General features: G+C 45.5%; 1 protein-coding gene across 2 annotated transcripts in view; it reads right to left on the bottom strand.

Annotated features, from left to right (window-relative positions):
• Positions 1-22,234, bottom strand: part of PRRG3 (proline rich and Gla domain 3) — a 315,859-nt gene that overhangs the window by 92,905 nt on the left and 200,720 nt on the right. For both annotated transcript variants that reach the window (XM_069613049.1, XM_069613050.1), the window contains one exon: positions 18,400-18,442. In XM_069613049.1, the coding sequence (XP_069469150.1) occupies positions 18,400-18,442 (43 nt within the window). The remainder of the gene's footprint in view (positions 1-18,399; positions 18,443-22,234) is intronic.

Here is a 22,234-nt window from a genome sequence, read left to right as displayed (position 1 = left end):
TACAGACCCATTTGAGCCATTAACTCTCAGAAGACTGGTTTGAAATAAAGCAGGCAGGTACTTACAGCACCCGTTTGACGTTACTGCTTAATAGAGCTCAAGGAGATCCCAGGAAGATGTGATTTGGGCAAGAGGTGGGAGGCAACGACCATACATACACAAGCTGTGTGTCCCTCCTATGATGAGTCCTAGAGTCATCACCAAACCTCAGTCCAAAGTCTCCTCTCATGTGGCAAGGGGAAGGCAGTTGCTACCTGATCCCAACCCTGGGAGTGGTATCAGGGGCGAGGATCACAAAGGAGGAGATAGCTATCAACGAGGAAGTGGTGACTCCGCTGGGAGAGGTGCAGTATGCTTCTGAGGATGAGAGCTATACCATTCCCAGATACCTAATGGTGTGTTATCAAAGTACAAGTCCCTCCCATATAATTTACCAAAGAACATGTTATGGAAAGTCACCTAGAAAGAACAAGGTTTGTGCCTCAGGAGTTCAAGAATTGAATGTAAAAACCTTGAATTACCCGAGTTCTACAATAAATAGGAGTCCTCACTCTAATGTTAAGTCACAAACTCTTTTCACAAAACAGTCAAAGTTAATTGAGCATAAAATGACCCATACCATTATGGACTTTAATGCCTATAATGCTTATGGTACTGGGACAAGGAAGAAGGGCTCAGAAGCAGTGAAGATTCAGAATATTGTTTTTAAAAAGATTTGGTCTAGTTGTTACAAATCAAGGCACCTGAGCGGGACATTTAAACCCCACAATGAGGTTAACATGAAGGAAGGAGGTGAAGGAGATGTTGAAGACAGCTCAGAAGGCGTAGCTGTTGAAACAGTCTATCGGAGGTGCAGGAGCAGCCACACAGAGAAAAATGCCACTGGAAGCCATCACAAAATGTGAAGGTGAGCAGAAGTGCAGAGTACAAGCAGAGGGAAGCAGTGTTTCAAGAAGAAGCCCAGATGACGAGGAGACATGCTTAAAATTCAGCACATGGCGTGTCAGTGAGAGATAAGCCGCAGAAGATCAATGGAGCTGTCAGGGCTCCAGAAGACAGACACGTGGCTCACCGAAGGTACCCGGAAGCAGGAGTGAGCATGGGCAGGACTCCAGAGGTCCACTGCCACAGCTGACCACAACAAGGAGCTGCCGAAGAAAGTTGGCAGAAAGAGAACACTGACCCCGGTGCACTTTGCATGATAAAATTATTAAAACCTGATCATTTTGAATAGCGAGAATTTACTGAAACCAAGCAGAAATGATACAATTTTGAACATTGTTTAATTAAAGAAACAGAGCAGAAGTGGCAAGAGTATAAGTTCCCTCATAGGGGGCTACAATTGGGGAAAATGTATAACCAGCATTGCCAACAGCCAAGAGGCTGTGAGAAAACCACAATAAAACAACAAAGGCATTGATCTCCTTTTAAGAGATCTACATTGGGGAAAGCTTATAACCCGCATTGCCAACAACCAAGAGACTGAAACCATACAGATGCGACAAGGGAACAACTCTCCCTTTTTGGGATATCAACTGGGGGAAATATGTAACCCAAAATGCCAACAGTTAAGGAGCCGACAGGAAATAGTTAAGAGACAGCCTGAGAACAATGCTTCTATACTGAATTTCCAGTTTGGGGAAAACAGGAACAAACATTGCCAAGAGACTATCAGAAAAGGCAACTATTGTTCAACCATCCGAGAGATTGGTGGAGAATCTTGGAATCAATATTGCCATCCAGTTTGATTGTAATTGTAGAAGTTTTCTTCGTGGCAGGCAAGTATACCAGCAAAGGGATCATAGTGGTTAGGCGAGTATAAATTGAAGAATGGAGGTCAAAAACGATCCTGGCTTCCCACCATGCCAGACACACGAAGCGGAAAAAGAACCGAAGGAATCATGACCACTCATACCACGCAGGACTGACCCCCACTGCTCCCCTGCTTGATAAATATACTGAAAAGTACCCACTCTGCTAACCCTACAGCCTAGGACCAGTATCTACACTGCCTAGAGTGGATAAGGAGTCACCAGAAGCAGTCAAGGACACCTCAATTGACAGCCTCGACTAAAGCGCAAAGAAGACATGCTCAAAGTCTTTAGAGACACCATGACATAGCAGCATTAGCCATGAAGCACGTGCCATCCGCACAGCGGGACACAACCTCACACACAAATTCATGAAGAACACATGCGTACAGTTCTATGAGTTAGAGGACAGAGAAATATACATGCTGTCTCCACGTTTATTTTGTCATTCGCTTGCTGCAGCAGCACAGAAACCGCACGAAGCAAGAGATCCAGTGTACAGGCTTGCAGATACTTAGATGCAACTAAGCCTATGGAACTGTAGGAGCACCCAAGGGGCCAGACAGTGCCATAAGCAACTAATCCATGGATACTATGGGAAAGCACAAACAGTAGAAGCCGTGCCATGGCTTAGGAAATTACAGTAGGCCACCACCATCTCAGTAAAAGCTGAGCTGAATTCAGAGCAAACAGGAGCAGCTACCATGTGGGACAAGGCACACTGCCAAGGCCACCAAGATACATTCCATTTCCTGAACTGCAGTAACACCAGCACAGAAAATACAAATAATTCCCCACAAAGCCAGACTAATTCAGAAATGCAGAGCAGAGAAACACAGCCTCTGGACACATGACCAGCCAAGCTGATGATAAACTGTACTAGCAGCTGGGAAAGAAGGACAGTCTCACGAGCCAGACAATGGCTTGCAACAAAATTGTTACAGAAGAGGCTGAATGTTGCATGATGAGAACGAGCACTCTCATAGTCTGTGGTGGTTCACTGCAACATTGTAGAAGTAGCAATTTTCGGGGATGGTCCAGACCTGACACCTGACATGGGAGAGCCAGTTAACTAACAGATGTAGGGACTGCGGGGAACTACCACTAAACAGCCAATCCGCTCTCTCGATGGGTTTGCTGGAGACGGGCCCAGACTGTGATGTCACGCTGATGACATTGCACTACAAAACTGGCCTCCAAGACAGAATTCTCTGAGATGTGCCTGGATTTTACCTCCATGTACTGATCACTGTTGGTTTTTGGCTGTAATAAACCACGGGTTGAACTTGCTGTCTGTCTGGGCCTGCGTTCCTTTTGGGAAGGAAAGGAGTTAATCCTTCCATGAGTTCTGGGTTCGCGAACTGCTAGCGACCCTTGACCTGCCTGGGAGTTCTATCTTGACAAGTGGAAAGAAGATGTTTTGAAGAAGCAGATTTATGGCCAAAGGTTCTGGAGGAAAAACCTTTTGTTGAATGAAAGAACTTATTAACTGTATTACTTGTTTGACAAGCTGTGGAATCACAAAGAGTAGTTGTTGTGGTAGCCTGACAAAATGTGTTCATTTGAAGAAGGTGTGACATGCTAATAATTGTTGAACATTCTGAAAATAACAATTGCATTGGTTTTTAACTTGTGTTCTGAAAGAAAGACATTTACCTTTCCAAGAAGGACATTGTGGTAAACACCAGTGGTTTTGAATTGTGAACAAACACACCAGGAAAAGAAATTTGTTGTGTCAAAAGGAAGAAGACAAAGTGGATGAAGTGACTTTTTTTGTGTTACCTTGAACAGATCTTTGTTGACTCAGAACTGTGCTCAAAGTATTCCTGAATTGATCCAGGGGAAGAGAGCCCAACCCTGGTCACAAAGAGTACTTTCAAAAACCTTTACGTTTGAATTGATCGATTGACAATGGCAAACTTTGAGAAAACTTTACCTTTGTGTCCGTCTCCTCATATCCAATCTCCCCCTTTGCTGTACTGCAATGCAATAGGTTTGGCTAATAGGTGAAGCTTTAATGCCACCTAATAGGCAAAACTAATAATACCCCATCTAGAGCTCTGCTGTGAGTGTTTCGGTAATTTGTGATATTGCAATGCTATTGCAGACTGTAGAACATGTGCAAAGTGGAGTTCCAACGGGTGGCACCTGAAATCGTCAGGTTTCACAGTAACAAATGGAGGCTCACTTGCAGTTGGCAAAGTGCATTTTGGCATATGCCTGCAGGAAATAGCAGCCGATCTTTGTCACAGCGACCATTTCATTCACAGGTTTACAAGTGCTGATAAATCATGTGATCATGAGATGAGCAAAGCAGGGGATGGGCATTGTCTTGCCAATTTTAAGGCAGTAGCGCCATGTGAACCACTGTTTGTTGTAACAAAGACCAAATGCAAACTATGAGTCCTTATCCACTGCCCCCCACCTTTTCCCAGATGTCTACTTCCATATGGCTTCGACCTGGAAACTCTTGCATGCACAGAATTGTCCGGTTTGGAACGGCATGCTCCTGCTGCCCCTTGAATTTCTCCAAGACTCCTTTTGGCTGGTAGAGGAAGCAAAGACCACCCCGGGAGTTGTGACAGGCATTTATTCAATGCTCTATCATATGTCAATGGTGAAGTACATTTTGTGTCCCGTGAACTGCTGTACTTGGCCAACTGTAGCCATAACCTTGTTGGGCAATTTCCATATTGCTCTGCAAGAGAAGAGTTGTTGGCCAGGAAGATTTTAAAGTAGTGATCAGCTTTTCCCATAAGCCAATGGGATCCAGGGTTTTCAACAAATGAGTACAGCAAGAGGTCTATTGCCAACATTATAGCCAGGTTAGCATCAAGCAGGCACGGTCTACCTGGGGACTTGTTATATTTGTTCAAAGCTCAAACAATTCCACAACACTGGTCTGATGCAATGGAGGATAACTGGTAGATGCCCCTGGGGTAAAGGGCAAAGGCTTAGTGTCCCAGTCACAAGCAGGAATGACTATACAGATGCAATACTTTCATGGGCAAATGAGTGGACTGTTGCAGGTATGGTGCTTGCCTGATCTGGTGTGAGGCAATGCACCTCAGATCTTTTGACCCCTTCTCAAACCTTTGCATGATGATGCAGCATATAGGACTGCGTAGATGTGGTATACATGTGCATCCCCACCTTCCCTTGATATACTGATTTCTGGAATATGTCCAACTGGTCACAACCGGTTGCTGTTTATTATTTGTGAAGGACTGCCACACTTAACTTTTGTTGTTGGCTTGCACACAGGTTGGCGGTCTTGTTAGTTTGATGGAGCTGGTGGTGGGTGTGCTGGTGGTGCTCAAGATGCCACATAATGATGATGTGGTCTACCTTCTGATTTGTGACAGGAAGACTGTTTCTCAAAGAGACTGGAGGCTTGTGAGGGAAAAGCTATTAAAACTACAACCTCTGCATCTCTGATATCATCCTCATCATACTCCTCGGTAGCTCTGCTTTCCAGCAGGAATGTATGTTCCTGTCTGGACTCTGATGGATCATAATCTTTGTCTAGATCATCATCGAGCTAATCTTTATTATTTTCCAAATATTCTGTGGATAGGGGCAGCGAAGAGAGAGACCTGGTATTTTGAAATTCCCAATGTTCAACTTCTTTGTGGGTTGTTCTGACCTGATCTTTGGGAGATAATATCCAAACACCTCCCCTTTCTTCCCCTGAGAGAGTGGATGGAATTGAATGTTCAACTTCCTCTGTTCATCTTGGTGGTGTGCCTCGTTGTCATGCAATACGCATGCATTTACTTGTACAGTTGCACGTACCCCAGAATGACTTGTGACTGGGTGTTGAACTAGAGTATGAGGATGGATTCAATTGAGCACTGATCATTCTGGCTTTCCCAGTGCACACAGCAAGCGCTGCTGCTGGAGGAAAGAAAGGACCACAAGCAGCAAGTCTCAGTAAGCCTCTGTTTGGTTTGGGTGTTATGTTGTTCCAAATTGGTGTGTCACCTGCCTCCTGGAATTTCTGCTGCTCCCTCCTAGAAAGAATCTGGCAAGCATGTCTCCCCAAAAGCTGCCTCAGGGATTTCCTGCTCCTCCCACATCTCCTACCAGATGTCACTCGATGGCATGTACCTCATCTATTTGCTTCCAGAGAGAGACACTGACTGGTATGTCACCCTCCTTCAATCGCTGTCAATAGTACTTGTATTCTTTGTCCTCTTCAAATCACTGAGTGCATTACAAAGCCCTGTGTACACAAAACCCTGAATCTCTCCAACAGAATCCCCAGTCACTCACTACCTCTCCCTATGCCTGTTCCTTTTAAATTGCTAAATATCCTCCAGTTTATTAACCTATCCATACATTTCGTATGTCTGCCTCTCTGAAAGCTGCATGAGACTGAACAAGAGCTCCAGACACATGTCCCCATTTAAGTCTTGTGGTTTAACTTCAAAGAAAAACAATTAAAGTGTGTCTGAAGTTCATCCTGGCCTAATCACCTGAAATTCTGGTGATTCGCAGTTTGTCCCTGAAAGTTCATCCAGGCCTGGTGCTGGACCAAAGCATCATGTAGCCCATATGTGTAAATAGGCTATAAAAATAGTGTGTAATCCAAAATAAGGCTTTTTAGATTTGAATATGATTTCCATTATTTTCACTGCACCTAAAAAGGAGTTATAAACAGGCAAATCTTACGTGCCAGATTGCCTTCTACACCTCCTCTCAAGAGATTGCTTGCCGGACATTCTGTTTACTTCCTGCATCAATTTGAACTACACCACTGGAACTCCATTTTGCAAATGGTGGGAAGTGTGGTCAGCTGCACATGACTTCTGGAAAATGTCCTGAAAACAGGTGCCCCCCTATTTTGCTTATTAAAAAGTAACTTTAGGTCTCACCCTAAATTACTAGGGCAATCCAGACGTGGACCCCTTGCTCACTGTTCTTAGAGAGGCACAGCTCCACCTCACTGATGAGGCCCAGCCAGACCGAAACACATGTCTGGTGTTGCTGTTGGTACCCTTGTTCAGAAGAGAATTGGCTAGCATTTCAGTGCTCGACTGCCCTTGAGTAGGACAAAGACTGATATTTTGTGGATATTTCTCTTCTGTAAAAAGGGATAGTGAGCTAAAGAAATCTGGTGGAGTCTCCCCTGCGACTGAGGCCGGTAGAGAGATTCCCAGAACCCCCCTGTTTTGCATACTGAAACAGGTGCTCCATTTCTTTGAGAATTATTTTGCCCTCTGCGTGCATCAATCAATTTTGAACTTGGCTTATATTAAAGGTGCCAATATGTTATTTGATTTGCTGGCTAGGCATCACTATCTTTGCCTAGATTTCTAATGGAGCAGTATTTGAATTTCTGAAGCTATGGTCTAGAGCCACTCTGTTTTTTCTGAATGTTCCTATCATTTACTTCCTTTGCAAATGTCTCTCTCGTCTTGAGCGTTCCTTGCTTCATATTGACTGCTACTACCGAAATGGATGCTAGCATTCACCATTACTGTTTTTAAATTTGATTACTGCTTTTAGTGCACTATATTAAATACCATTAACTAAATCATTAACAGTTATTATGCTCAAATTAATGTGTAAGTAAGCCGCTGATGCTAGAACGATCAATTTTCCAAGATACTGGTTACATTCTAATTATCTTTGCCACAGCAACTTTATCTTGTTGCTCGGTAACTGCCAACCTGGTACAACATTATTTTACGTGTCATATTTGCAACAGTTTCTTTGCGTTCACCTTCCTCTTCTCACCACTGCAAGGCTACAGCAAAGGGCTAGTTGCAGCTGTGGAAGACGTCTTATGATCTCAGTAATTATAGCCACTGACTGTCCAAGCAAATTGAAACACCTTCCATGGTTAGGCCTGTATTGAAAGAAGCAATGGCCTGACAGATCTTGGGGTGTTACTGAATTCCTCAAGAACTGGGGTTGATCCTTGAGTCATACAGAAGAGGTTATTGCAGAACCAGTGTAGTAGGGGATTTATAATGGTCCAACCTTCATAATACAGGACTTTATATGTCTGCATTAGCCCTTTGACTAACAACCCCCCTCACTCCTGGGGCCCAGACTGCTGCGTTCCTTAAATCCTAGTCTATGGGACTTGGGGGCAACCATTTGCCCATTATCACCTATACATACACACAAACACCCTAGGTGGAGACAAAGGGTCAAGACTGGAGATCGTTTGGCCAACCAGAAATATGGTAGCCCTTTTGGAATCGACTGCGCAGCTCTGTCTACATTGCTTCTCAACACTGGGGTGGGATCTTTCGTTGCAAACTCTTTCCCCCTGCAGCTCCTCCCATTTTATTTAGCAAGCAATATTCATTTAACTTCTTGGCTGGAGAGACCAACATGTTTACGGTTGAGGGCTTTAACTGGGCTGGGGCTCAGCCCTGGCAGGGTTAAGAAATTGTTCGAACCAGGGCCCGCTGTGGGGGGGGGGCACCTCTTAGTTAAAAGCCAATGACAAGATGAGCGACTGCTACTGCTCTTGCACAGTAGACATCACAATCAACCCGACTCACATCTTCAATATGATATGATATGATGATTCTCGTAAGGGAAAATATATTGTAGTGAAGAAATGAATATTACTTTTTACCACAGATGATTATGTTGAAATCCTGTCATTTGACTCAATAACTACAATTAATTAGTAAATCAGAATCTTGGATTTTCTTCAAAATAGGTGAGGGACTAGAAATTGAATTGATGGATGTTGATTTGATTCAATTTTGTGTCTTAGTATTTTTATTCGAGTTGATTTTGTGACAGCAGATTTATTATATTTAGCACACCTTTTCAATAATAGGTATGAAAACTTGACCTGGTGTGTTAAGCCACGCTTATTTTTTAAAAGTCCCATCGCAACATTCTTAGGCTGTGCCAGACACTCCTGAGAGCTGTAATACACATTACATAGGACACAACCACAACATAAGTCATTTTCATATGCTTTATTTAAGGTGTCAGGATGGTGGGAGGGGGTTTTGAGTGTCCTCCCCAAGCCTGCACAAAATAGTTTAGCATTGATTCAAAGCCCATTGGGCTTAAAACAAGTCTCATCTTTGCCGCTCAAACGCAAATTCTAAACAAAAGTGTATAGCATGTATCATTCTCATTTCAGAGGACCTATATCAGGATATTCTCTATTCTCCTTCGTTCACTCTTCCTTATAAGCGACTCAGTCAGTTCCTCAACTTCTCATTCTCAAAACTTGGGAGACCCACCTCATCTCTCCTCAGGGCTGACATCAGTCTGCACAGTTGGTCTTGACAATTGCAGGAGCGGGTGGTGTAACATCACCTTGCGCCAGGAGGTTGGCCACTAGAGCTGCTCTATAGTCTGTCTATCAGGGTCATGGTTCTAGTGCAACACTCTCCCCTCGTATCTAGATCTTCAACATGTCACAACAGATATGCCTATGAGGACCTCTTCTTCCATTCTTCAACTTTCTTCTTCTCGCTTTCTCCTTTACACATCTTGATGCTTCACCGTGTGTTCATACCTCCACCCAATCTTCTGTCCCACCCACTTGGCTCAGGGTGCAATATTCCATTTTTCATTTCCCTTGGTTCTCCTCCAATTCCAATAGACATTCTCTCAGTCTCCTACTCAACTCTTATTCCACCCTCCTTGTCTCCTTTGAGGTCACTCCCAGTCTCCTCCTTAATATATTCCACCCTCCTCGCACTTAACACGCCTCTTGTCCTTCCTCTTTTGGCTCTCCTACCAACTGCCTTAAACTTTGTTGATCCTCTGCATCCCTCATTACTCCCCACATGCTCCTTATTTTACCATATCCAGCCACCCCATCTACTATCTGGTAACCTCTCATTGGCCTCTTTCCTTCTGCCCAAGCTCTGTCTGCTCTCACAACCAGTCTCCCCCGTCTCTCCCAGTCTCAAGACCTCCTGAAGCACAAAACCTCCCATCCACTGCTGTGCTGGGAGCTGGTTCTTATCAAGGACTTTGCTGAAACAATTGTAGTTTGATTGGATAGAGGGTTCATGTGACGGTCCGAGCAAGTTCAGTGGCCGGAGGAATATATGTATGTACCCCTGAAGTTGTCTTTAAAAAGGGCAGCCACCAGGTTGGATTGAAGGCCAGAATGTTCTCGTCACTGGAACTGTGGCAGTTGCTCTCTCCAGGTCTTGCCCAGACCTTTGATGTAGCCCCAAGTGAGTGCTGAACTGTCCCGCGATGGTTGGGAAGGTTGTAGAAACCCTTCTTTTGGCTGTGGCTTGGTGGGGAAGTTTTCCCCATTGGTTAGACTGTGTGTGGTTTCCCCAGGACATTTTGAGTGTGGGGGATAGGGGCGTAGGTTAATCCTGTGGGGTACTTTGTCTTCCGGGGCCAAAGCCAGCAAACGTGACTTACACCAGTCCAAGTTTTCCTTCTGTAGGAAAGGGGGATCGGTTATTTATTTATTGGGCATTTGTATGGCACCTATGCACAAGTGTTTCCAGGTGCCACAAGACAAGAAATGGAGGTCCGGGGGAGACAGAGGAAAAAGAACACAACAAAGATGTTATATCGGTCTTGTGACAATGCTACTGTGCAAGTGCAAAGACAAAGGGAGCAGGAAGGGAGGGGGTGAAGGGCAACAGGGTGGGGACCAAGGCGGTGAGCAAGTGCTGGGGTGGGGGGACAATGAGGGCAAGTGCCAGGGGAAAAAAAGGAAAGGGCAGATACGTGTGATGGACAGGATGGACGAGATTCAAGCTAGTCCAGGGAGGGGTGTCTGAGGGCAAGTGCTGGTAGGGTATACTGGGAGAGACTGGTCAGGGGTGGTCTGGCCCCTGTATTACTCAGAAGGGACCAGGCACCATTCTCAGTGGCAGAGGGACATTAGCAGAGGAGGGGAGAGGGAAGGAAGAAGAGAAAAGGAAAGTCTTCAGAAGCCGAGAAGATACGGCTCAAGTCTGAGGGGATGGAGGCCGTCCCAGAGGGAGGAACCTGCCGAGGAAAGGGATCTACCTCCCACTCTCTGCTTGGACAAACGTCTGAGCTGCAGAGAGTTGGAGCTAGAGGACCGGAGTACTCTAGCAGGGAGGTATTTAGGGAGAAGAAACTGGATGTAGAGAGGTCCTGGGCCCCAGATAGCCTTATGGATGATGCAGAGGGTCTTGACTATGCTCCTTGTGGTCACCGGGAGCCAGTGGTGAGATTTTAGGCTAGAGAGATGTGGTCCCTGGGCTTGAGGCCAAGGATAAGTCTTGCAGCCCTATTTTGGATTAGTTGAAGTCGGCGAAGGGAGGAAAGAGGCAGACTGAGGAAGAGGCTATTGGAGTATTCCACCATAGAGAGAACCAGACCTTTGGAGATGTTGAGCTTCTCTGGGGGAAGGCGAGGAAAGGGAGAATGCCTCTGAGGAGGTGGAGCTGAAAACTGGACTTCTTGGCAAGTTCTGTGATGTGTGGAGAGAAAGAGAGGAGTCAAAGATGACCCCAAGATTTTTGCCTCACAAGGGGTAGGGGGGCTCCAAGGAGGGCGGTCGGAGAGTGGGGGGAAGCATGGAGCAGGCATCCCAATGAAAAGGATCTCCGTCTTACTGGCATTAAAGCAGTGATCATTAGCAACCACGCTTGAATAGCTGTCAGTATGAGAGAGGAAGGATAGTAGGAAGAGAAGGGAAGCTTAAAAAGGATAGCTGTGCATCACCAGCATAACAATGGAAATGAGAAGAGAAGGTGGAGATTAAGTGGACCAGGCAGATGTTGAAGAGCCATGGTGAGAGGATAGAGCCCGGAGGGACGTCACAGGTAGAGAGTGAGGTGGAGGAGAGGAAAGGGCCCATTTGCAATTGGGAGGGCCAGTTTGAAAGGAAGGAGGTCAACCACGCCCGGTCTGAGTTGCCTAGGGTATCATGGAGAGTATTTATGAGGATGGAGTGTTTGACTATGTGAAAGGCAGAAGAGAGAGCGAGGAGGACCAGGATGGAGGGTTCAAGAGCAGGTCTCCACAGGTGTTCAGGAGAGCAGATTCCATGCCCCTGGATGCTCCGAAACCAGACATGGAGGCAGCCAGCCGATTCAGTGTGGAGGGTCAGTTGGAAGATGACCAGCTTCTCCATCAGTTTGCCCAAGAAAGGGGTGATGGAGATGGGGGCGATAATTAGCCGGGCAAGAAGTGTCAGATGGTTTTGTAGGAGAGGGTTCACAAGAGAGTGCTTGAGCGGTTGTGGGAAGGAGCCAGTTGCAGGAAATAGTTACAGAGGTCAGCTAAGGCTGGAGCAAGAGAGGTGATGTGGTACTTGATGGTTCTGGAAGAGCAGAGGAGCACTTGTTTGGAGGAAACTGTCACAGAGCGGACTACTCTAGAGACCTCATCCAATGCAATTGGAGAGAATGAGGAGAGTTTGGGGGAAGAGGAGGGTCAAAGAAGGCAAGTGTGGAGGCGGGTGTAGAAGGAAGTAGATGACAGTGAGGACAGGATATCATGGGTTTTAGAGGAGAACTGGGAGGCCAATGCAGCGCAGAGAGCCCGGGAAGAAGGAGGAGAGATGGAGACTGCAGTAGGATTGGCAAGTTCCTTGCAGATTTTGAATTGTTCAGCCGTGTTATTGGTGGCTCCAGTAATACAGGCTTGAGCATGGACCCTCTTATTGGCATCAGGTAATAATGTCCCTATATATATATGGTTACCGTACATGATGTCGCCGGGAAAGGTTTGTGTCGACATTATATAGGTGACCATATATATATATTTATATATATGTGATTGATTTGCATGGTGACATTTTTGCGGGGACATTATCACTTGGAATCCTCTCATTGGAGCAGATGGCGAGACGATATTGCCTTTGAAGCAGGTGGCAGGCCAGTTTGTCAGAGGATGTACCTGAGGCCTGCCACTTCCACTCAGCGTCTTTACACTCGCGTTTCAAAGCTGCAAAGTCGGAGTCATACCAAGAGTTGCATTTGGAGGCAGGCTTCATACGAATCCTCATGACAGGGGCAAGGATGTCCAAGGTGTTTGAAATGGAGGTTAGCCAGAGCAGAGTCCGAAGGAGAGTCGAATTCAGGGAAGAGAGGAGGGATGAAGGTAGAGGCAAATGCAGTGACTGACAGACGTTTCATCGGTCGAATGACAGTGAAGGAAACTGGCAGTGCGGGCAGAGGCATTATGGGGGGACAGTGGAGCTCAAAGTGTGTGGAGAGGAGAGAGTGATCAGACCATGTGAGGGGTAGTAAGAGGGTTGGAGAGAGGGATGTCAGTAGTGATAAGAGCATCCAAGATGTGCCCGGCAGTGTGGGTTGGGCACAGAGGAAAGAATAGTGAGGGAAAGAGTCACTGAGGTTGCGAAAGAGTACAGTGGTCACATCCGGAGAGTCCAGATGGATGTTAAAGTCACCAAGGAAGAGACAATTGGGAGAGAAGGTAAGGAGAGAGGAGGGGAGGTCTGCCAATTCTGAGAGGAAGAGTGGGGTGGGACAAAAGGGCCTGTAAATGATGGCAACAGTAAGGGAGAGGGTAGGAGAGAGACAGCCTACAGACGAGGAATTCAAAGCATGAGTAGGATTGAATGGGGATGATGGTGGCAGGAACCCACTCTGGAAAAATCAGAGCCAGTCTGCTATCAAACCGGGAAGGTCTGGGATTGGACAGGATCTTGTAGCCGGCGGGGAGAAGTGTGTCATAAACAGTGACAGAGCTGGCCTTCAACCATGTCTCAGTGAGAGCAAGAATGTCAAGGTCTTCAAGAAGGAGAAAGATGTCAGGAGTGTTTGACAGCAGAGTGAGAATGGAGGGTAACTAAGTGAAGTTGGCTGCCCCCTTTACATTTTTTCCAAGGTGGGGCACAGGGATGGGATGCCAGCACTGTGGGTGGGGGGAATGGGAGAAGGTGGGGGGAATGGGAGAAGGTGGGGAGGCAGGAGAGGTTGGGAGAAGTTGAAAAGAGACAGAATAAGTCTGTGAAGTAGGAGGAGGTTGGGCTGCAAGCCCTGACCATGATAGTGGCATTGCAATAGACATTAATGATGCACCTGGAAGATGCAAAGTGAGCCAAGAGCACTTTCCATCTGGTGCCACCATTAATGGATGAGGAAGAACAAGAGGAGAGGACAGAAACCATGTAGAGAGTTGATAAGTCAGGAGAAGGAACAGCAAACAGAATGTCAGAATGTCAGTGATAGTGTAGTCAGGAGACCCCCGGCCAGCCCATATGGCTGAGGTTTGCTCCAAGAGTACTTTAAGACAAGATAGCTGCACCTTGAGATGGATGGGGGGGGTGCAGATTTATTACTCCAACACCAATCAATAAGGACAACTCAATGGTTTGGCAAAGGGAGTCTGTTTAATGACAAGCACAAAAAACAGGGAGTCATGGCAATCAGCAGTGATGTGATAGTCTGTCTCGCTTCAACTCCAATGAACTTCATAAAAACACATCATTTATACTGAAAATTCGTCATAAGTGACGTGTAACATTCAAAAGTTAATAAGCATTTCTATCGGTTCGGAAAAGGTAACTTTAATATAGGTGCAACATCTGTATATGGTAACGGAGTGAGGGGATTGGGTAAATACTGTCAGGTGGGCGTCTAAGCCCTTCCTTCAAAATAACTACTTTAGACATCACTAAAAGTACGACATCCCATTGGTTCTACTACTATAGGACCCTAGATTGTGTGAGCCATTGTGATTGGGTTGGCACCAACCCCATGCATACATTTCCACTTTACTTAGCAGCACGCAGAATGGTGCAGAATGGTCAGCCAGGTGTAGGGTGCCCCCCTCAGCTACCGAGCCTTCCTCCAATTAAGGTTACAATCAATCATCACATCAACAACAATGTGTCAATTATGTTACTATGGTTGGCCTCGAAACTGCATCTTCTGTCTGGGAAAGTTCCCATATCTTCTCCTGGGTAGATGCCACACGCAGGTGTGAACTCGTGCTTCTCCTCGCTCGGATGGTCACGTGATGCAGACACTGTGAATTTTCCTAGTTTCTCTTGATTCGTGCATTTAATTCTTATTCGGCTTGCCACCTGCCTCCGCTTCCTTATCTTGACCTTTCAGAGACAGGATATCCTGTTCTTAAGTTTCAATTAGATGTAGCTACTGTTTGTTCATTCTATTGATATGACCTTGGCTCTCTTGGCATGAGTTGCATCTGCTGAGTTTTGATTCAGCCGTCTCTTCTCATTTTGCTAGAATATGAATCTTGTCTTGTTTGGCCTCTAGTAACCTGAGTTGATTCTGCTTTTTGTGTAAAGTGGAATTGCACTTACAATAATGTGCTTCGTTTTGAGGTAGATTATGTACAATGGCACTTGCTGCACTATTATTCTACTTAGCATAGCAAGCCACACTGTTTTCTGAGCTTTCTTGCGGTTTCAAGCATATGTACAGGCGTTAGCTGGTTGAATATCTTCATCCTGCTTACAGCTTAACTCTCTTTTACTTTGATAGCTTCCTATCACTTTAACCTCACAATCTCTTTTCTCGTGGCGTTTCGTCTCCTTGTGTCATTCTTGGTTCGTCATTTGTTCTATCTGTGAGTCCGTCCGGGCTCTCGTGACGTCACCATTCATCTTCCATTAAGACCTTTTTGGTTTCTTCCGGGACGGTACCGAGGCAATCTTCATTTCGTCTCATTTGTTGGTAGGGTTTTCTCAATGGATCCCTTACTGACCATGGTTGTCTGGTTATTGGTACTTCAATAGGTGTTGCTCTCCTGATAGGTACTGGGCAGAGCCCTACTGAGGCTCTCTGCTGGTTTATTTACTCATCATACGTCACATATTTTGGTGTGAATGTTCCTGGTACTTCAAAATGAGTGATGGGAGTGCACGCTTTATTTGGGACCTCCTCTACAATAGTTTGTCTGGAGGAAGCATTGACTTATGTATGTGTCCGCAATGGGCAGACCAGGGTTTGAGCTCAGGAGTGCCTTCTTAAATGTCTTCCTTCCACACTTCCAAAGAGAGGAAGGATAAGTGATGGAGAAGCAGTTAGAATACATAGGAGAGATGGAGAGCACCATGGGGGCAAAGAAAGAAAGGGGAGGAAGGGGATTAGGAGGATATAAAGGGTGAGGGACAGAAAAGGCAGGGTGCACGATAGAACTCACCAGGAGGCCCAGTAGATATGAGGTGCAAAACAGGCATCCAGAGCAAGAGGGAGCCCAATTCGAAAACCATTTAGCACACAATGCAGTTAAAATACACCTATATTTGAGAGTCAAAAATACATGTAAACCACACTAGAAAATACATGTACAACACACCTAGACTGAGCCATAAATACATGTAATACACACCACAATCTGAGTCAAAAATACATGTAAAACACACCTAGATCTGAGACTTTCAAATTGCAGCTGAAAAGGCCTATGTCTAAACACAGTCTCAAGTTCAGAATGCCCAGTTTCGATTTAATAAAATAGGGTAAAAAGGCCACAAAGTTGAGCAATGCACGAAATTGTCAGGAGCAGACAGTCACTATGGTTCAAAGTCATATGCAAGCAGGGTAAGGTAAATCTAGGTGCAGCTTTGCAGCAGAGCAGTACAATGCAACAGAGAACAAACAAGAGTTGATGCTCGTTACACACGCTGCAGTGCGATAGGGTGGCTTTGCTATTATGAAGATGAGTAGTTGAACCAGAAGGGGGTTGCAGATAGCAGAGCAACTGCAGGGGCACTTGAGTCGAAAGGGATAAACAATTTAGTGCCGGAGAAGAACAGTTAGAAAGGTGCAGTGCAACTTGGAAGGCAGGTGGTAGCCAATGAGTATGTGGCAAGGAGTGAAGGACAGTGACAAGAGGTGAGTAGAACTGTGGAGTATGGAGGAAGTCAGAGCCTCACAGCATGCCGCGTGGGGTAGGGCCAAAAAGGAAGACACACATGTGGACTTAGGCACAATGTGTAGTGAAGTGATACTGGATCGGGCAGAAGGACCATAAGACTACAGAGCCATATTTCAGTGACAGGCAGCAGGCAATGGGAGCATTAGCATCGGATTAGGGGATGGGGGGTCACGCTTAGCCGGTGCTCCAAGGCACTTGCAGTGTGCCCCTTCCTTGTGATCCTGGGAAGAGAAGGGGGGCCTCTCAGCCTACCCAGGCTTGAACATGGCCAGACAGGGGAGGGCAAAGCCCTTTTAGGTGGCCCTTTAATGGGGCCGGCGCTCGCCTGCCAGCTACGGTATCAGCAGGAGGTTTCAATCTGGGGCCTTGGGCAAGGAAACCGCTGATCCGCTTTGCTGCATGGGGCGTCCATGATGCAGAGTCCCTCGCTGGGCCAACACAGGGCCTGAAATACGTAGTGCAACGCGTAGTGCAGCGCGCAGAAGATATGCAGCCCTGCTTACAAAGAGATTTCCCTTTTTTCTGACAAAGTTGGGAATCTTGTGCTAGGGATAGGTTTTCCGATGCCCCTCTTGGTCCTAGGAACGTACATGAGAATTTTCTACAGGCCTCTTCTTCCCAGGTCTCAAGTGCCTCTCTGATTCACGTTTTTTTACCGATCAGTAGATGGATTTTGGAAGTTATGGTTTCTGGATTTTGGGCATTCCAGGTTGAGCTTGGTGACCGAGGATACTTCTTGTTTTAAGGACGTCACGTGGGCATGGCATCTCCAGGTCCATGGGACGATGACCATGAGGTCACTGTTGAAGGCACCTTCACAAATGTTGTGTGACTGTTCACAGTTCCCCCTCGATTTTTTATCCCACTTAAAGCACTGACGGCATGTGAACACTATGTGCATGTAAAGGGGCAGGCCTCCAATGCCTGGTTTACATCCAAGAAGGATTTGTAAGCATCCTACCCCATTCATCAAAGCACATATTATGGCATCCCCGTGCAACGATGCCCATTTACCATCTGCTTGCCGCTAGTTTGCAGTCGCTCCAATTACAATAATATACGGGACTATCCCTTCTTCTTGGAACAGAGGATCTACCCTTTCTGTCATAATTTGTAAAGCCCCATCCCGCCCCAATCCCTCCCAGACCCAGGGCTCTGTTCCACAGTCATAGGCTTCCAGGATGGCTGTTCCAGTCGTGAAAAGCAAAGGTCCCACGCTGGGAACCTTGCTTCCAATTTCAGCTGATCGCCCCGTGGCGTTGCTAGAGGGGGGCTGAGGGGGCTATAGCCCCGGGTCTTTTGGTTGTAGCCCAGGATATAAACTCAAGTACTACAAACAAAATGCTAGATTGCCCTGAGTCCCGCCAGTCCGGACATTAACTTAGCCCCTGATCTTTTCCAGACCTAGCAACAAACAGCGTGTAATCAAAAGCATTCTGTAGAGGGTGAAATCCATGATGAGAAAATAATAGTACACTGATGTGCCTATGGTCATGTTAAAGTTAACCACTGTGCAGTTTGTGATTTGCTATGGGCAGAAACCGGCATTCACAGCAGTGCTCTGCACTCGGCCGTTTGCAAAGGATTGGCTATAGCAGAACTCAACAGTGCCACCTAACGGACATTTATATTCTTAGTAAAGGACATTGGCCACACCAGTGCCATTTCATTCGCAAAAAAGAAACATTGTTTATTAGGGTCAACAACAGGAACTCTCAACCCGGAAAATTGTTATTTTCATATGTTAGCAATACAGTCATGAAAGAGAACGTACTTGCCATACTGCCGCAGCTCTCTTCCTTGAGTTTCTCAGCTACCTGTTGGGCAAAACACAAGTATTTCAGGTTCATTGCTTAAATGCACGCTGGTCTTTCATTTCAAGAGCTCCTCCGTGGCAAATGGCAAATGAACAGTCTAAAATGCAAGCCCCTGTTCAACTACTGCGCCAATTTCTCTTAAAGTGGCAAGGGCCAGAATGTGCATTCAATGCTGCACAGATGTTTGCACTTAAACATTAAGGATTTTTATTTTTTATAACCGTTGTGCTCGCAGCTTATTCCATTGTCTAGGTTTTTTTAAAAAAAACTTTTTTTGGATACATGCCACAGAAAGCGGCTTTGATGCAGAATGGCAAAAAAAAAGCCTGAAATGTAATTTCTAGGGAAAGGTGAGCACCGGGCACCTACTTAGTCAACAATATTAGGAGAGTAACAGTGGTTATGAGTTTTGCCCCACAAAAAACTATGCATTGTCACCAACTAAAGACGAGCGCACAGAGATTTGGGGACCATCACTTTATTATGTGCTTGCTATGGATTACTGTGGCTGCGGTGTTTGTTTATTATTTGTAATGCGTGCCAGACACACAGGTATCAGGGCGCAGCGGTTACAGGATGTTCACAGCTCAGGTTACAGACAAGAAAACAGCTTACAGGGTCTTCAGATCTTTTGTTTTACAGGTGGCGCTCAGTCTTGATCACAGCCTCTTTTCTCCTACACAAAATTCTCATTTGCACTCTCAAACCACCACCCCAACCACCCCACATGTAGATTACTGACGCCGTTGCGTCATTTGTTCCACTTAATATATTTGGAGAGAACCGTGGCTCAGAATGCGGGTTTTGTGGGACGTAAGGGGCACTGCAGCTTGCGGAACGCTCTATATCAATGGTGAATATTATTAGCTATATGTTACACCACTGCAGTGTGCTAAGCCATTCATGAGTGAATCTCTTTGTGTAGTGCACACCTAAAATAATCACTTTTAGGTAGTGCCAATGTGGTCCACTAAGGAAACAAAGGCACTGCAATGCTAAATGTTTTGCCCAGAATCACATACTTTGGTCAAGTGGAGAAGCTTGGATTTTAGGCCAAGTTTCCTGGTTTCTAATTTAGACAGTAGGCTATGAGGGTCCTTACGGGTAAGGTGGAGTGATCAAATGGTGGTAACAGAATTGCTGCCACTTTTACTGCACTGTCATACTATGAGTTTTGGAGTCCAAGTGGAAGAAATACCTCCAGCATGATTTCCACTTTACCTCCAAAACTGGAGGAATTACTCCCAGTGCAATTATCACCACCAGTAATAGGGCCAAGTCTCCAATGGAGTCGGACTATAACGAATAGGGACTAACACCACGTTAGAACACTTGGGATGTGGTGAATTCACTGCCGATATGAGTGGCAGTAACGATAGACGGGTATATCAGCGTTTGTGTTGGCAATATCACCATACTCGTAATGACCCCATACCTCTACCTAGCTGTAGTCAATCTTTAGTTTTACATCAATGCTCATGATTTTTTGCATGATTGTCTTTTGTAAGCTACACCAGCAGAATGCGTTCAATATATCGACCATTCAAATCACCAAACAACAAAGTAAAACAACCGGATAATAAAAAGGTTCTATTCACTTTGACAGTGCAAAAGGGTACATCTACAAAATGTGTGGTGGCAAGCCAGCAAAGAAGCTAGATTGAAAATGTGGCTGGCAGTCTCCACACTACAATGCAAGGAAGGGATCAGCGACCTACATTATTTTACCATTATGAACTATTTCAGAAGTTGCCAATCTTGGCAACAAATAAAACATAAGTCTACATATCATATAGCGATTCCTTAGTTTGGTGTGTTCAGGTATATAAAAGCGCATATACCTTAACATGAAAGACTGTGATGGCAACATAGCTCAGTTGGTGGAGGTCCTGCTGCAGAGATGCGTGTGTGTGGTGTCCAAGTCACAGATTTGAATCTTGTTAGGAAAGATATGATTTGTTGACATTGTGAGGTCAATAAAACAATTATATCAATGAATCAGAACACCCAATAGTGACATGCAGATAGAATAAAAACTGTGAGCCTGTTAATGTTACGCACACATTCTGCCACTATACCCCTGCAAAAGCCTTAATTACCAAAATTAACCACCTACTCGACCCAATCCCCTTTACTTATTGGGAAACAAAGGAGGACATGGCCCGGTCTAGTGGGTTATAACCTACTACCAAGGGCATATTTTAGCCAGAAACTTTAGGGGGTATAATTAGGATGGGATTACCCGCTGGCAGGGTAGAGAAATGGTACAACTGGGCCTGTTCAGCCTCATACTAATAGTCAACATGAAAAGTCCTTTCTGAATATGAACATTATGTTCTGAAACTAATGGCCACTTTTGTTATTCAACTTAATTTCTCCAGTTAGACTCATTTCACGCAGAACCAGAGCTACTGCATTGTCGGATGGAAGATATGAGATGTTCTACCTTTTTTGAACCCACACCATTTTTCTCTCTCATACAATAATGAGGTCTGACATTCCCAATATAAATGCTGATCTACATGTAGCAGACCTACAGGGTGAGGCAGGCCAGGGCTGGTGTAGTGTCCAATGCTTGACATATGTCCTTCTGCTGCGATCACCCCTTTTTGTATGTGCATCACCCACTATGGGCACAGATCACATTCAAAGCAGGCCCCATACTCCTCCACATACTTCAAGGGGCTCCAACCAGCCCAAAACGATGCATCACAACTGCTTTGGAGTCTCGACAGGTTGAGAGGCATGGCATCTACAGAGAGCATGCCTGCAAAGCTTCAAGCCTTGTTACGGGTCAGTCAACGGCAGTTTGCATTCTCAGACTTGAAGTTACTGTCCCACAACTACCTTGCTGGTTTTGAAGCCGAAATATGTTTCCACCACACCATACCCCCATTTTAATGACTTCTTTGCATGGCTGTAGCCATCCAGTATGCCATTTCCGCTGGAAGTCCAGAAGTAGAGGTACCAGAATGCAAAGAAAATAAAGGAAATCTGGACTGGATGGACTACTCACATGTAACATTGGACAACTTGAGTTGCCTTTAGCATTTGTGCGACAAAGTGCAGAGCACAATTCAACTGATGGTATGGGCAGCAGTTTGATTTATTTATTTGATTTGTAGGTCACTATGCGCAGTAGGCAAGCTCTTGCTGCTAGAAGGTAGTAAGGCAATAAGCTGTATGCAACAAATGAATCCATCTGCCTTCATGTTCCTGTAATCCACACACCAAAGTGGCATCCATTTGCTGCCCCCACTCCATCCAGCTCCTTAATCCATGATAGTACCACATCCATGATAATACCACATGGAAATATGCCCCCACTTCACATCCCCTCCAATACCAAGGACTAACTCCAGGAAACAACGTAGAGAGTTTGGACTGTGGGATCTGCAACCTATGCAGCGCTTTGATACCATACATCTTGTATTGAGATGCTAAAGGGGTGTTAATTACTCTGTCACATAGTAAGTACCACAATTCACTAAATACATCCCTCCTCAGATCCTTCCCCCATTGGCCTTGGTTCTTGATTCTGTCCGAATCAGGAGTTCTAATGAGCTCTTCGCACATAGAGGAAATCAATTCCCTGGACAGCGGTGTTGAGGCGTTTCTAAAACTCAGTTAGGTCTCTATTTAAGCAGTAAGCACCCATTCTGGGGGCTTCAATGGTTGGTAATGGCCTGGGGTGCCAAGCGTGAGGTCCTTAACACTGGGTTGCAGCATTTTTACCAGCCGGTGACACTCCCAGAACGAGTGCTTATTGTTATTAGCTTCCTGGGTTTTTAA

Source organism: Ambystoma mexicanum, chromosome 5p (genome assembly GCF_040938575.1).
Source record: "Ambystoma mexicanum isolate Mex_15411 chromosome 5p, UKY_AmexF1_1, whole genome shotgun sequence".
NCBI classification, from domain to species: Eukaryota; Metazoa; Chordata; class Amphibia; order Caudata; family Ambystomatidae; genus Ambystoma; species Ambystoma mexicanum.
This window is presented reverse-complemented; position numbering and strand designations above follow the sequence as displayed.